Below are 16,812 nucleotides of genomic sequence, written 5' to 3'. Positions count from 1 at the left end.
ACAGAGACTTTTAATCTGCTATAAGCATGAATCACCGTTTTATTAAAAAAAGAACCAAAAAAAAAGAACAAAAACATTGAAAATACAGCTTTATACATGACAGCCATATGTACAGGATATAAAACAAAGACAAAAATAGATTGTTGCTGTTAATGAGACAGCACTGAGAGGGGAGATGATCCGATTAATTGTCGAAAGGCACCGGGGCTGCGTACGAAGAGCGCATCATGAAACCTATTGGTGATAAATTACTGGCAAGTAAGCATGGGAATGTTAAAGCTCTCAGGTTTAAGAGCAGATTTTACATTTAAAGTCTCCCATTACATTTGATCCATAACCGTGACAGCAGCTCAAGTATTTTAAAAACAGTCCTGGATGCAGCTCGACTCTCTCTTTTCCCAGCCCCGGTGACTTTCTCAGGCAGACGGATGGTTCTTCAGGCACCAGTTTGTGTTCAACATCCTCGGGGGGAGAAAAAAAATAAAAAAAATACTGGCTGAATCCAAATCTACCTTTAACTCCTTTATCCACAAACATTTTGGGAGATATGTCAACTTCTAAAGAGGAAGTTTTTGCCTCAATTCTGACCATTTTCATCTGAAAAAAAAAGGACTTTTATAACATGGATTTCAGCAGCATCAAGTGTGAAATGAAATGCCTTCAAGTTTAAGTTACAAAAAGAACTTCTCTTATCAAATTATACTTCAGGTCATATGTTAAAGAACGTATATTTGTATAATTTACATCATTATACAAATAAAAAGATACAGTTTTGAACAAATACTGTACACTCTACAGTAAAGCACTTTACTAGGACAACAAAAAAATACTATTAACAATAAGTTATATCATATCGACTTCAAGGGACTGTGATAAAAATATGTCTTAAAATGAACACAATTTAGAGACCAACTTTTAGTGGTCATTCTTTGTTTCGGAAAGCATGGTTTCCAAAGAAAAGCTCATTTGGTCAAGAAGGATCACAAATTAATATAATTAAATCATTATGCGAGATGTTTGCAACAAAGAAAAGACAAACAACAACAAATAAAACTGGCAGACCAAAAAAAGATCAGCACTCTAAAAACTGTACATGTAACAATTAAAATACATTAACATCTAAAAAGCACACAGATTGATTTGAAACTGACATGAAAAGGCAAAAACAACAACAACAAAAAAGAGCAAGCTACCCCAAACGAACAATACTATTAACATTTTAATATTAACAATTCTATCTTTAAAAAAAAAAAAAGAAAAAAAAAAGTAAAAATAAAATAAAAGTGATGGGAACTTAACAGACTAAGCTGCCAAGAACAAGTTTCAATTGAAACTAAACAAGGAACTGTCTTTTCACAAGAAAGTAAAAAGCAAAAATAAAAAAAGGTGATAAAAAGATATTTTAGTGGTGATGAAAGATGGACCCTTTTTCAGAGACGGACCCTCAGCTCCCAGATACCAAAAGTATCTGATAACGATGGACAGGTGCCACAAGTCAGTATATAAAATTAGATTATTTTTTCTTTTTGGGGGCATACTCTAGTTATTAAGAGGAGCCCTTTAAAAGATAACCTGTTGTGATTAATGAGCTTTTTAAGTGCACATTTACGGACCTCCTCAGATCTGCAGAAGTATGCAGACAGCTGCGGGTGGAAAAGTGCTATCCGGAAGTAGAAATTTGACTAGATTGTGTATTTAAAATATTTATTTAAAATAGTCCTTTACATGCCTGTGTTGTTTTGGAAAGATATGCAATAAAATATGGGTATTAAAGTATGTTCTGTAATAAGAACATACAGATGGGTTACATTCAGTTACAGTAAAGAGCTGTAATCTTTCCTTTGCAGGCTTTTACTTCAGTTTCTCAGTTTGCAGTTAAAAGCCTACTTAATTTAGCTGAAACAAAAAGGCCACAAAATGTCTGCAAATAACATTTAACTCAGATAAAAAGCATAACTGTAAGATCAGAGGCTAGTTTCATACAGTATCTGACGTGGTGGTGTACACATACTGTGTGGCTGATTTCTGGGAGTCGAGGTTGTCACAAGGGTGATAGTGTGTTAAAAAAAGCAAACTCTTACAGTCTGCAAAGCACGTACTTTTGCTCCACGCAGCGTCGACCGTGTGCTACTGACCGACCTGCACTGAAGCCCTGACAGACACTGTAAACCACACAGCTTCAGTGCTACCCTGTTTACCCACAAACATGTGTGATAAAACAACACCAGTACGCTGAACATGTCGAGGTAACTTCATCTCAAGTCATTCTGTTGGTGGCCCTCTGCTGTCGCACGATTTGAAGTCTAGCTCGAAAGGTCCGAGTGTCTTGACAATGGTGAACTCGCTGGCTCAAGTTGTAATTTATAGTAGCTCTTATTCGCCCCACAGTGGCTCCACACGCAGCCACGGCGCGCACATAACAGCCAGGAAGCAAAAGACGACAACAGCGAAAAACTAGTAACATTCATCCAGTTTCAGTTTTCAGTTAACGGAAATCACGACTTCATGATGAGCGCCGCGGCGCTCCGTGTTAGTTAGGTCCATTGAAAGCATGTGTTATAGGCAGGTAAATGTCTCCAGAGGGCTAAGGCTAAGTAGAAACAGATTAAAACAGACACAAGCGCCAGAAAGTGGCTCTGTCACAGTGTCTAGCCATCAAGTTAATCAGCCTCCGAGTCAGAGGTAAGATGTGTGTGGCGTTTTTCTTGCCTCTCCTCCCTATAAACCCAGGGCAGCGTTCCAAGCCGCCTACACTGCAACGTTTGGCTGCTGGTTGAACCAGGCAGCTAAAAAAAAATGCGTGTAGATGCTCTGCAACGCTCCCCAGGTCCATGTCAGTCAGTATCAGGGGCTGCTGCCTGCTTCCACGTCGCTGTCGTCGGGGGCGCCCTTGTAAATCGGGCTTTTGTTCTGCAGCGCAGGCTCGTATTTGCGCGGGGATGACCTGCTGGCAGCCTCACTGCTGTTCCTGATACCATAGAAGAAGTAGATGGCGAAACCTGGAGGAGAGAAGCAACAGAAAGTTATGAAACAGCTACAAAAATGTGGAGACATGAAATCATGAGTTTGTAAAGTTCGAACGCACCAATGACCATCCAGACTGTGAATCGGCACCACGTCCCCTTGTCCAGCTGCATCATGAGGTAGATGTTGACGAAAACACTGAACAGAGGCAACCAGGGGAGCAGAGGGACCTTGAGAGGATGGAGACGTTCAACATTTAAAACTCTGTCCGAGGCAGCGTCAGAACAACATGTGTGAAAACATGGTCGCAAATAAAAAGCAAGCAACTGAGACGGTAATAATGCTAAAACATTAGACAGAGGTAGAGAAACCGCTCAGTTGCACTCTCAGGGTTTGATAATTACCTTGAAGGTGAGCGCCTCTTTGCTCTCTGGCTGCCTGCAGATGATGACAACGCAGACGCCACAGAGTAGAGTCAAAATGACGCACGGCACCACAACGGCCGCGTGTCCGCTGAGCAGCTCGTTCAGATAGTTGGCCAGGATGACGCACAGTATGGTGATGAAAACCGCTGCAGACAGAGGATGAGGAAAAACTCACTCACGCATACAAATAACACACCAAATAACTTCTATGCTTTCAACGATGAGCGGCGTTTTCAGCCTCCTCCATGACACACTTACAGATAATAGCAGTCGTAGCGTAGACGATGTTCCCGGAGGTCTGTGTTGGGGTTTTCCCACTTGGGCAGAAGAGCAGCTTGCCGGAGAAGGTCTCTCGGAGCGGCCTCTCGTCCGTCTCCATGCCGTACTCGTCACCGCTGTCTACTCCGCTCACGGCCAGTTTCTCTCCTTCCACCAGCTCCACCAGCTTCTCTGTCTGACTGGACGAATTCAGAGTTCCTGGTTGATACCTACAGAGAGAAAGAGAAGAGGGATTATTGTACTGAGCAAACAGGAAAATGGCTTGAAATGCTGACTGCATACAAAGCGTAATAAAACATCTAATCACTCTTCTGCAGAAACAAACTTTTTCTAGTTTAATGCCGAAAGCGTGGGGCTTCTGTGACCCTTGTGCTTTAGCTCCATTCAGATTATGATATAACTGTGCTTTTAAACTAGTCTTGTGGGTACCTGCCAGTGGCATTGCAGCTCCTATCAGCTGCTGGTGACAATGTAATACGTCTTCAGAATAAAAGGTGTTTACCTGAGAATAAGGACACAGATGGCCACCAAAGAGTACGCCAGCAGAGTTCCTATGGACATGAGGTCAACCAGAGCTGCCAGGTCGAACAGGAAGGCCATCAGTGCTGTAGGGAGAAGCAAAACCAGAGTTTAGAGATCGTCACACTGTAAAGTTTGAAGCTGCAGAAAGTAACAGAGAGATGCTTTAGTTGGCTGTAGTGTTTGTACGGACAAGACCGCCCCCCCCTTCCCTGAAACATCCCAGTATCTGTTGTTGCAGTATTTTCCCAAAGTGTTATTGATCCTGAACCGACAGCCTGTCAGATAGGCTGTAAGGCAGAGCTGAGGCAGGAAACAGAGCTGTGACCCCAGCAAACTATCAACAACAACTCTTCAGATTTGACAGCGGGGGATCGACACCGCAAAAGCAGCCTTCTGGCCCAAAGACGTCGAGCAAACATGACGAGAAAGACACACGGAAAAAGACAAAGCACACAGCTCAGAGACAAAGGGTGTGTCGATCAAATAATTGCTACTCTCACTAGTTGGGACCGGAAATATTAGTCGGTTAAATTAATTATACATATTTTATTAATGTACAATGTCAGAAAATGCAGCCCTTCCTCTTCCAGCACTAATGCCTTGATGCTGTCGACAGGTAAAGTGAATCACTGGATAGATCCAAAGCGGTTTGGCAGCATTTCATGAAAACAAGGGTGTATGTAGGCCATGTCAAAATAAACTGGCACACAAGCACTTGACTAATGTACAGCACCTAACCCTAACACAGCACAGGTATGTGGAAGGTACCCTGCAAGGTGTTTAGCTGTTAGGTTCACTTCTGTTTAGTGAGCTGTTGTCAATCCATGCCGTCATTTTATTCATACAATATTTAACCCTATCAATAAATCGATTCTGTCTGTTTTCTGTATGTTTGTCATTTTTCTAAACTGAAATTTCCCTTCAACTAAATGAGAAAAGCTGTTATTGGAGGCTGCTATCTTACCTGCTACGATGCCAGAAGCAATGGTGGCCAGCAGAGGCGTCTTGGTGCGCTCGTTCATCCTGGACAGAGCACGAAACAGCAGCCCATCCTCCGCCATGGCGTAAATAACGCGAGGCATAGGGAACATAGAGCCCAGGAGGCTGAGGGGAGATCAGTGGTTAGCATCAGAATTAAGTAACGTAAAAGAAAATGTCACGGTAGAACAACTATTTTGGGTGTCCTCTTCCTCACCTGGTAGACAGAGCGCAGAGTGAACCGACGGCTACGATGTATCTGGCTGGAGCCCAGCCGACGTGGCTGAAGGCCTCGGGCAGAGGGCTCTGTGTGTTCAGCTGGTAGTACGGCATCATCAGAGTCAGAGCGGCGGAAACACCGAAGTAGGCGAAGAAACAGATGAGCAGGGAGGCCACGATGCCAACAGGTATGGAACGCATGGGATTCTTCGCTTCTTCGCCTGGAGGGAGAAAACAAAACGAGAGCAAGGTGAGCGGATCATATCAAAGCACTGCAGTATCTTTTTTTTTTTTTCAAACTGCACCTGAATGTCTTGACACAGCAGGTGACATCTCTTACATTTCACTCCAAGTTGCATAACAGTGCTGCACCTGCACAGTTCAAGCGTTAAGTCTGACATGGGCTTACAAAATACTGAACGAAAACCCAGTGTCAAAAGTACATTTCACAAATACTTGTGTGCGTGCCAAACTGAGACAAGCCTTCTATGGAAACATTGTCAGTCAGAGTAACTTGTCAAACATAAATAAAAAAACAAACCTTATAAAGAATGATGCTGATTGCGTGCATATTAAGTTTAGTGCGAACTGCAATTGTCAGATGTGGTTTACGTCAGTTTTTTTTTTTTGTTCATTTCAACCAAGAATCCGTCTGGTGTTTATGTGATTGCTGTGTTGAACACCTTCTGTACCTTGTTTATCAAGGAAATATTCAAACTACTCACTTGTTGTGGCGATGCAATCAAAACCCACAAACGCATAGAAGCAGGTGGCGGCACCAGACAAGACTCCAGTGAGGCCAAATGGAGAAAAACCACCCACGCCAAATTCTTCCTCCACTCTGAGTGACAGAAGAAGAAAAACACACAGTTTAATAAACCAACATAGATAAAACGGGAAAAACAAACAGTTCATTTACTGACAGAGGCAGATACTGACTTTAAAGTTTTGCTCATGTTGGTGCTGTTTATGTAGCTTCTGTAGTCGTCTTCAGTGAGGTTCCAGTTGGCTGTGTCCCCCTTAACAAAGCCAGAGATGATAACAAATCCCAGAACCACCAGGTTGATGCCTGTGAAGATCTTGTTGACCAGCGCCGACTCGCTCACGCCAAAGGCCAGAAGTCCTGAGAGTCAAAAGAGGAGGAAGAAGGTGAGAATGGGGAGGGAGAGGAGAGAAGATTCATATTCAGCATCAATAACAACATGTCCTGTTAAGTGGGTGGATGTACTTCATCACTTGCAAAAAAAAAAAAAAGTCAGCAACACCAATCATCCACCAATTATTTCCATCTAACACCGCTACTGGCATGTCACTTTAACTGCAGTATGAGTGTGACAACTGTTCTGGCTGTTATGCAGTAATCTGAACGCAACACTAACAACACTGGCATGAAATGAAGTGACCAATATGAGGGTCTAATTTTGAATTGAATTTAGGAAGTTTTTAGGGGTCATAAACTCAGTATTTCAACTGCATTTGTCAATTCTCTCCCACCATATTAATCATCTTGCCATTTCCTGTCAGGATCCTGTAATCCCTATAAATCGCACTATCCCCAGTTTGGGAAAAGCCAGTGAATAAGCTTCGCAAACTCACCAGTGAGCAGCAGGACCAGGATAAGTGCGAACAGGTCAGGATACTCTGCCAGCACCCCACCTGGCACCTTCATCGCCATGGAGGCTTTAAAGAAGCCAGAGATCTTTTGTTCAACCAGGCTGTCAAACGTTGAGCTCCAAGCCCTCGCCACACTGGCCGTACCTGAAAGCGAAGACAGACGTGGAGATGAGTCAACAATGTGGTGGCTGGAAATGACTCCTCTGCACGCTTTATAATCTTTGGGTTTTAGCTGTAACTGCAGCAACAAGCTCACCTATCACATATGAGAGGATGAGGTTCCATCCCGTGATGAAGGCCCAGATTTCTCCAACTGTCACGTAGCTGTAAAGGTACGCCGAGCCTGTTTTGGGGACGCGGGCGCCGAATTCGGCGTAGCACAGGCCAGCTAGCATGGATGACAGAGCGGCGATGAGGAAGCAGAGGACAATGGCGGGCCCGGCCTTCTCTCGGGCGACTTCACCAGCGAGGACGTAGACGCCAGCGCCCAGAGTGGAGCCCACTCCTAAGGCAATGAGGTCCAGGGTGGACAAGCATCGGGCGAATCGGGTTTCTTCGCCGGAACAGTCTAATGCGCGGCGACGAAGCAGGGTTTTGCCAAACTCGGACAGCTTGCTGGCCATATTTGCTGTGATAGTGTGCGTGGGCGCAGTACTAGGCTATGCGTTTTAAATCCTTCTAGTGTGGGTGTGTGTGATTGACAGAGCTTAAACAGAACACGTGTGACTGGACTGTGCAGAAGTAATTCAGGCAGATGGGGTAGGTAAATCAAGTACTTGTGTATCCTTGGTCCGTTGGTGTATGTGCGCTGACTTAGGCAACAGTGTCTTGAACACGCAGAACAGGAAGCGGCAGGTCTGTGGTCACAGTATTTTGCAGCAGCAGATTATGACCTATGAGGAAACAAAACAAGACTTCAAAACAAGGCGCTATTCAGCAGCAGCCAAAGCTTACATTTCTCACAACTTTCTGCTTGGCATTATGCACTGCGATTATGGCATCTTTTCTTTCCAGCAGTGACACTGTTCCAGGTAAGGTGTTCAAACTGAACCATGCGAAACACAGAAATGCTCTGAGAATATGTCAAATCTGGAGCACATACTTTCCCAGCTCAATAAACTGATATCATATGCAATGTCTCAGTGGGGATTAGGTGCATTTTAAGTGCGCACACACACAGGTAGCATCAGAGAGGTTGGAAATTTTCCTGGAAAATCCTTCAAAAAAAAAAAAAAAAAAGGTACAGATCATCAGTCAGTCAGCAGGTTTCAACAGACAATAAAGAGAAAAAAAGACATTTCACTGCATGGGAACTCGTATAAATACCAGTTACACAACTTCCAGGAATTCATACCTCCACCTTTTACGGCTTAGTAACACATCATGAGACGCAGTGGGGCACAGAGAGCCCTCGTGAAGACAAAAGAACACCCAATGCTCTCCTGCTAGGCTTAAATCCAGTCTTAACTTTGTCTTGACAAATAAACCTACCATCGAGCACACCCTTATTAAAACAAAAGCATACCTAGTCTAATTCCTCACCACTCCCTTACTGTGAAAAGACGGCGCTCCACTACTGGTGCTATGTTTTTTTTTGCACACAGGGGCAGATAGGGAGAAGCCTGGGAAACCCAGAGGCTGCAAAAGGACGATGGTTGGCCGAATTCAAGCTAATATCAACAAGGGAGAGGAGGACAGCGTGAGTCTGCAGTTCGATAAGGCCAAGCAGCTGCACTGGGTAAAGGGTTGATATGCAGATAAAATTCACTATAAACTATAAAAAGACTGAACCTTAGTCTATATAAAAATGCAGGAAAATGCCAATCATTTACCTATACAGTGAAATTATTACTGTAGTTTTTATGATGTTTATGAATTTATGTAATAAATAAGCCTTGTTTTACTGTAACCATACTGCATGTAAAAATGCTGTCTATTCCAATAACTTCACAAAATATTCTTGCACAAGTTTGTTTTTTTTGAAAATACAATTTTCCCAGAAACAAAACAGACCATGGCATTTTAAAATAAATTTATATGACGTTCAGCTCTCTGATTCTACAACGTCTGCCTTTTATCGCAACGTGAGGGCCTGCAATCAAAAATGACAACGTGACCCGGCATAAACTCATGGCAGGCCGAAGATGTGGTGCAAAGTTTCATTGATTATCACATGTGTTATCATCGATTTGAATAGCAGAGACAAAACTAGCTTCAAGGACAGCAGCAACACATTTTACGTCAGGGTGTTTCAAGTTAAGGGAAGAGTGAGTGATAATGACTACACCTGTTTCTGCAAAACACATGTGCACACACACATGCAAACAACTGATAACGGGCCAAGGACATGGCACATCTGACCAGGACAGATGCAATATTTTTCTGTTTGTCTCTGGAGGTGGTCAAATTCTGGGATGGTCAAAACACACAAGTGGGACTGACGTAAATCCCTGACTAAACGCAACATAAAAACAGGAATGTATACGAGTCAAACAACGCCTCAAGGTAATGTACTCAAAGCACAGGTGAAAGAACTATTTAGCTGTCCATGCACACAATGTACATAGTTAAAAAAAACACAAACACACCTCTTAGAAAAATGTTCAAACACAACTAGCACTTGGAGGCAGCAGGCTCTCTGATGCTCAGCTGCATTGCTTAGTGCCATTTAAGGCTTTGCAGGTGTCACATGAGACGTCGTAACATTTAAATGTAGTTACATAAGAGATTTTACTCCACTGAGCAGAGAGGAATCTTGGTGCTTAAAAACAAGTTAGACCAGTATTTACTCCAACTTCAGGAAATGCTAAACCCAGCTTTTGAGGCAATCTGTCCAATCATGCAGCTCCTGTTGAGATTAACACACATGAAAATACAATAGCTGATATACTGAGCCAAGACTCGCAGTGTTGCTCAAAAAATAAATAAAGTTGACTTGAAAACTTTTAGAAACTCAGCTGTCTATGAAGAGCAACGTTGAGCGCGATGCTTTGCACATCAAGAAGTGTGTGTGAATAAGTGAGTGTGACTGTCAGGAAGTAACAATTTGTCTTTGCTAGAGCGGCTCAGTGCATCGTGTTATCCTACTGTTGTCACGTTTTCTGCTGTATCGCTGGGATCACAGGGAAACTAATCGAAATTTACACGTAGAGTGTGCTTAGGTGCAAGCAATGACAGAAATGTATTTGATGAAACGCCTCCAGTATTTACAGTAATACTCTTTGGAATATACAAGTCAAGGCAAATCCATGCTGGAATGCAAAGGGCGCCGCAAGTTAACCTTGTCTGCAAATACTACACTATCTAATGACTACTACATCTATGGCCGTGTAACCATTAACAAGTCGGTAAAATGGACTATGACTATGGTTACCTAACATGCACGTTGGCATGTTAACATTACTCAGCCATCCTGAAAGTGCAGAAAATACAGTCAGCTGTTTAGCAAAAGACTAAAGGGACAATTAGGGAGTTTTGATTAGAAATCAAAAATGAATTAATAAATCCTCTCTGTTTTTAAGCTTTTTTATACAATAAAGTAAAAGAAACAACCCTGGATTTGATTGTACCATTTGCAGGTTTTCCAACAAGAGGCCTAAGGTCAGGATTTGGGAGACGGAGCGGCGTCAAAAGCGGCGCTGCACTGTTCGTCTCTGAGGCTATTAATGCAGCGACACCTGATTCCTTCCCATTTCAGACCTATCAGTCACTTCAGCGGTCAGTTAGCGAAGAGGAGAAGTGAAACACTAACCCGGCAGCACGAAACAGGCCGGCTGTACGACACAGTGTGTGAATGTCTGAGGCCGCTTGTCTGCTTGGATCAAAGATTAGGCAGAAATGTCCTTTCACAGTCATTAAATGTGTGAAATTGAGGATGACAGGGTGAAGATCGCCAACAGCAAGACAAGTTCTTTTTTGCTTGAACAGAATCTATTTTCTGTTGTGCAGTCAGGTTTTGGTCTTAATTTTTGTCCAGTTAGAACCTAATTAGGACACGGCTTCAAGCAGACAATGAAAACAAAAATCCCTTTTGTGCTTCAGGAACTTAATAAAACATGATTGTTGATGTTTTGTTTGTTTTTCACACGTTCAGGAGAAGTTCTCTGAATTCAGTTACATCCTTGCTCAGGAAGTACAGCTGTCACGATGATGACATTTTGTTGAACGGTCATTTGTCACGCAAATGATTGCAATTAACAATTCTTTTTTTCCTTTCTGGTAATTTTACGTCTCTGTTGGTTTCAGATTAGCGTCTTTGACCGCTGCCTTTGTGCTGCCTCTGAAGTTTGATGTTTCCTTTTTAAAACCAAAAATGTGCCAATAGCTTTGGCTTTACGGTGGAATTTCTGACGTTAATGTCAACAGATGTTCATCGAATCGCAGTACGTCAAATATAAAAAGTTGAGTGCCTCGAGACAAACAGCTGGTGTTGTTAAATCGTAGCAGAGGAAGACGGAACAAACTGTACAAAACAAGTAGGGGAAAAAAAAAAACGTGTAACTAGTGATTGAAATGTGACATTTCTGTTAGTTTCATCCATCTCATTTATTCAGGTTAATGGAAATGCTTCTAACAATTATGCACAGTGAGTGCAGTCAGCTCGATTAACTGTGATCCGGTGATTCAGCTTTCATGGGCGATTTGCTCAGACGCAAGAAACAAAAAAGTGACTCAGACAGACAGTAAAGTAGCTTTTAGGCAAACTGCGGCTACACCTGAAACCAACAGTGTCACGGAAATAAACTGGACTACAAGTAAAAGGATATCAAGAACTGCCACATGCACTCTAGAGTATTATGCAAAAGAAACAGTGGCTGAATGCTACCATAATCTCAAAAGGTTCACAAGTTCAGTTTATGCAAAGTTTAAGTTCAACATGAAACGTTTCAGCTGATGGCCTAATTTTGGACTTTTTTCATAGCACACAGGACACAAGCTCTCACAATGAAAATCTTCTATTAATACCACAAAAACAACATAACCTAATTATCAAAGCATTTCTAGTTGTACTATTTCAAAAGAGAATATCCTGTCTAGTACAGTTAAGTGTCGGGAGAAAAAAGACAAACACGGTCAAACAATGAAATACAAACAACACAGAGAGCACACGACAACCGCAATAACAAACATGCAGCCCTCTGAAGACTGATGGGAAACTGGTACATGGTGGAAATGCTCCCACTCCCCGTTTGGTGTGACATTCCAGTAGCATTTTCCACTCGTACACCAGGAACTGAGATCTGAGGGTGTCAATGTTGTGTCAGTAAACATTCATTACCAATCTACTGTGCCCAGCTGGCTGTGATCTCGTCAGGGGTTCACCCGACCAACGCACTGACCCTCACAACAGAAAGAAGCGCTTCACTGAAACTAGAGAGGCAAAAGAAAACAAAATATCGTAGTTTCTACTTTAAGGTTGCGAAACTGCACATCTGTGATCACAACTAAAGGTGGTGCCATTAAATCGAGACCACCTTAACCTCCGACGCAGCCTCCGTCACGTCAGCTAGTCGCTAATCTTTTCCTTGTGGTTTTCACGTGGCTGGTGTTTCTGTAAGTGGGGCAGATTTTTTTTTTTTTGGTCAGGTTTGCTAAAGAGGTGTGGCTCGAAAAATGTGCCATACGCAAGCACCACTAACCCACACACACCCATACGAGGAAGACTGGCGCGATACCTGCAGCCATTTTAGGTTCCTGCCATTTAAATGAATCCACAGGAATTTCACTGGGAAGCAAATACTAAGTGAGAATTTGATTACGGTGTTGTTGTCTCTTTGTTAACATCTATGTCTGAGCATATTCTTTTTTTTTTTTTTTAAACAAGGGACTAACTAAAAGGCTCTTTATTGTGGAGGACTATGACCAACCACTCGGGCCAACAGCGCTCCGGTTACAGCAGGCTTCAGGGATAAAGGTGCTGTTACTTGACTTAGCATTGCTGCAACTGCTGCCACGGACTGTAAGAGGATTATTTGGAGGAGTAGCAAACCTGCTAACCTCATTATAACTTGTTGCTGTTCGTTGTGCTATCCACATAAGCAGCGCATGGCTTTGTTTTGACTGTCACTGTTGACAACAACAATGCTCTCGGGTTAGAGAATTAGCCGACTGAATTTACTTCCGTTATACGATAATAACGTTACTAAATATTTAATTATCCATTGCAGAATGCGGACCTGCATTTCACCACCAAGTTGTTCACAAACCCACCCTTAAGAGAAAACAAAAACATGTAGATGAATTGTTTCACAAACTTTTCAGTTAACAGTCCAGATGTTGGTGTCAAATTCAGAAGTGGACAAAAAAGAGTTATTTATTTTTTTAAGAAATCTGCCACATCTTATTCTAGGAGCTAAACTCTTACTTCAAAAGGCACCATGTTACGCAGCTACTCAAATATTTGTCTGTACATGATGACTGCGCAAAATGAACGAGAAACAGAAAAGAAATACCAGAAAGGGAGATCCGGTAGCAAAAAGAAACGTCATGTCAATTGTGTGGAAATATTTCAGTGCACAAAAGTTCACATTCTTTGCATCGCAGAAGGACAAAATATTGTGTTGGAAGTTTTTAAAAAATCATACAGCCCCACAGTACAAAGATGCTTTGTGTGTGTGTGTGTGTGTGTACCTCAATAAATCCGTAAATCCAAAAATATATATTGTCCTGCTCTCAAAATGATATTTGTATTGTTTGTTTTGTTAACGGGGGAAAAAAAAAAAAACTGTTGGAAGTTCTAAAACCTAATACCCCTAAAGAAAACACTACTGTACCCTCATCTGTGGGGCCCAGCAGCTGAACAAAGGGAACAGCGTGCTCCATACCCTGCCGGGCTAAACATTCACTGGAAGAAGTAAATGTGACCTTGCATAACCCTGGAAGGCAAACCGCATCATTACTGACCATACAGAGTCAATGAACCATTCTTCGGACATCACAATTGTTTTCCAGGTGCTTGAAGTTCTGAACAGTATGTCTTTTGGAACCAGGAATAAACTGTATGTTTCCATGTATAAGGTATAGAACAGTTTTACGTAACGGCTGTGTGCCTTTTTCCTAATGGGGAGACGTTTGTGTGTGCGTGCGGGCAGGACCATGCGGACCGAGCGACCGCTGAGACTGAACTGAACGACCCTTTAAGTCACCTGGTTGGACAGAAGCACCCCTGCCAAAAACTGCCCTCGCTACGAAATGGAATGTGACAAAATGAGAACCTGTTCGCTTTCCCATGACTGAAGCCAGCCCCGTTAACAGCAACAGACACGATAGCAGCAGCACAAATCCATGCAGTATAAGAAAGGATAACCTGCCAGCTTGGCACATATGCATGCCAAGGTGTGGCCACTAAGCCGCAACACAGCATGGGTTGGAAAAGATGCAGAAAAGCTTGACCTAAGTGTATTTTTAAAGGATTTAACTATGCACTGACAATATTTCACCAACTCTGCATATTTTTCTGATGAAAAAACATAAACAAAAATTGAATTGCGGACAGTTGATACCAAAATGCACTACGATCACGTCAGACAAAGGCCCTCCGATGTACACTGGTGAAGGATGTGGTGCACGCCCTTCCTGTCAATAGACACACAGAACTCCCGCCTAACTTCACTGTCTCTCCATTTCACTTGACACAAACAACCTATTAGCCATTACTAAGCCAGAAATGGTCACCAGGCCAAGTCTGTAATCCAAAGAGGTGCGATTGCTAAAGAAGATAGAACAGTTGCAGCACAACAGACCTACATTGATGTATCAAAGATCACGTTGTGGGCAGAATTACAACTTTGTGATGCAACAATAACCCCAAAATAAATCGTTTCCAGTACAGCCGCAAAATAGCCTCATTGTTAGCTGTATTTCTGGGGCAATGGTAAAAATTAAAAAATAAAATTGTGAGTGTGTAAGATCATTACACTTTTATATGTGGCTGCACAGATTATCATGTGCACCCCTTATAAACAGTCTTGCAGAAAATCTCACCTTCAAGAAGGTTTCTGCAGAAACTGAGAGATTAGAATATTTAGTCTAGTGACGTAAATGGGGTAGACAAAATATTGAAACAACCCTGAGGATAATAATACAAATCAACAGCTCTACAGTAACAATAAAGTGGAAGCAGCACATTTGGAAATTAGAAAACTGCAGAGTTTTTGCATTGGATTGAACAATTTTTTGCTATCCTCGAGGCTGATCGCTTAATGTGTGCAACATTCCTCCGACTGGAACTCACAAAAACAACAGTGGTGCATTTTATTGTGTTCAAACCTGCAGACATATAAACGCAATGGGGAAATGATGGGATTTCTTTTTGAAGTAACGTGGCATGCAACTGCTTGGTTAGTACAACAACCTCACTACTACTACTACTATTACTACTACTACCACCACTCCAACTCATCCAAACCACCTGACCCTCCGCCGAGCAGCTTCTTTGAATCCCATCCCTACTCTCTCCTCTTGTCACCACAATAACTTCGCCACATTTTAAGGTTGTAGTGGCTGCAAGCCGGCTGATGCAACGGCGGGCATGGCACCACCCTGATCGTAGCCAGACGCACCCGGAAGGATGACTCACTTTGACGACACTCGCGAATGATCTGGGTCGACGATGCTGAAAAAAGTTAAATTGATCTAAAGTAAAATTATCTCCACTTACGAACAGTTTCGATCACATTGTAGGATTTTCAGCTGTCCGTCTGGATGAGAGTGAATCTGTCAGCAACTGGAACAGCAGCTAGCTACGTGGCTCTACTGGCTCTCGCGTGGTGCTAATGATGCTTTCAAATATTTCGAAAATGTCGAAATTACCAGTTAGACATTCATACCTGACGCACAATGGCAGCATTTGTGTGGTGCTTGTCTTTAGGCGTGATGTTAGCACACCGATTTCACAATCCTTTTGATTGATTTGGCATAAAACAAACACGTGTTACGTTCGTATTCAGTAATACAAGCTACACACAAATCATTCTTAACAGTTCTTTTATTATCTGCAGGTTTAGTTGCACCAGATAATGCAGACACAAGTAAGCTAGTTGTGTTTCTTTCTAAAAAAAAAAACAAAAACATAATAATAATAATAATAATACAAGAACACCAGCCAAATTAAATTGATTTGCTGCTATTTTTTTTGAGAATTATAGATTGGATTGACAAAAATTCGGAGCTTTTGGGAGTCTTTAAAAGCAACATTTAAGTCATCCTCATGTAGTTATGCTAGCAGCGCGGTGCGTTTAGCCAGCCGGCTAAACACCAAAACAATGAATGAAAGCCCCGAGTAAAAACACAGAAAAGTGTTGTGCGGTGAGTTTAAAAACTAGAAAACATTTTAAACCATTTTTTCTCTCCACAATGGTCCCCTTTCATTAAGTTTCCACTCTGTTTTCCGGGTAATGTTACCCGTCTTCTACATCAGCTGATTCCGCGCTCAAATGACAAATTAAGCCGCCTTATAAAACATCATTGGCTGCTAATAAACCCGACATTTCTCTATCGGTCGGTTTGAAACTAAATTTCTCACTGTTACACACAAATGAAGACGGTTACGTTTCTCTATCTTTTTTTTTTTAAAACAGGGCGCCGGTACAAGTGACAACACACGAGGAGGGAATTGCATCATTTCACTCCCGCGTGCGTAATTGGATAAAAATGTCATTAAAACACGACTTAAATTTTAAAGATATGACATTTTATTGTGTCAAGAAAAAATAAAAGTCGTTACCTGTAAATGTCTTCTGGCTGGTTACAGTGAAAGGACAGAGATGAAAGAATAGTGGAGCTGTTGATGTAGTCGCTGATGAAATATCCC

General features: G+C 42.2%; 1 protein-coding gene across 3 annotated transcripts; it reads right to left on the bottom strand.

The window, feature by feature from the left end:
• Positions 1-8: 8 nt before the first annotated feature.
• On the bottom strand, positions 9-16,812 carry slc7a3a (solute carrier family 7 member 3a). 3 transcript variants are annotated; one of them, XM_008301490.1, is made up of 12 exons: positions 16,726-16,812; positions 7,258-7,894; positions 6,984-7,145; positions 6,327-6,510; positions 6,113-6,228; positions 5,386-5,608; positions 5,155-5,294; positions 4,171-4,273; positions 3,648-3,877; positions 3,369-3,535; positions 3,086-3,194; positions 9-2,999 (listed from the first exon to the last, which is right to left on the bottom strand). In XM_008301490.1, the coding sequence occupies exons 2-12, from the start codon at positions 7,622-7,624 to the stop codon at positions 2,845-2,847; spliced, it is 1,956 nt and encodes a 651-aa protein (XP_008299712.1). In that variant the 5' UTR covers positions 7,625-7,894; positions 16,726-16,812; the 3' UTR covers positions 9-2,844. The 3 variants fall into 3 exon arrangements, with proteins under 3 accessions (XP_008299712.1, XP_008299713.1, XP_008299714.1); XM_008301491.1 differs by lacking the exon at positions 16,726-16,812 and adding an exon at positions 15,661-16,272; XM_008301492.1 differs by lacking the exon at positions 16,726-16,812 and adding an exon at positions 8,104-9,632.

Source organism: Stegastes partitus, unplaced genomic scaffold (assembly GCF_000690725.1).
Source record: "Stegastes partitus isolate 25-593 unplaced genomic scaffold, Stegastes_partitus-1.0.2 Scaffold1678, whole genome shotgun sequence".
Lineage (NCBI taxonomy): Eukaryota > Metazoa > Chordata > Actinopteri > Pomacentridae > Stegastes > Stegastes partitus.
Note: the sequence above shows the minus strand (reverse complement) of the source record. Positions and strands in the feature narration are given on the sequence as shown.

Coding starts and splice junctions, on each gene's coding strand:
- slc7a3a (XM_008301490.1), bottom strand. CDS start 7,624: ATGGCCAGCAAGCTGTCCGAGTTTGGCAAAACCCTGCTTCGTCGCCGC. Junction 3,536..3,647: donor CGCTACGACTGCTATTATCT/GTAAGTGTGTCA, acceptor CTCTGTCTGCAG/CGGTTTTCATCACCATACTG. Junction 3,195..3,368: donor AAGAGGCGCTCACCTTCAAG/GTAATTATCAAA, acceptor CATCCTCTCAAG/GTCCCTCTGCTCCCCTGGTT.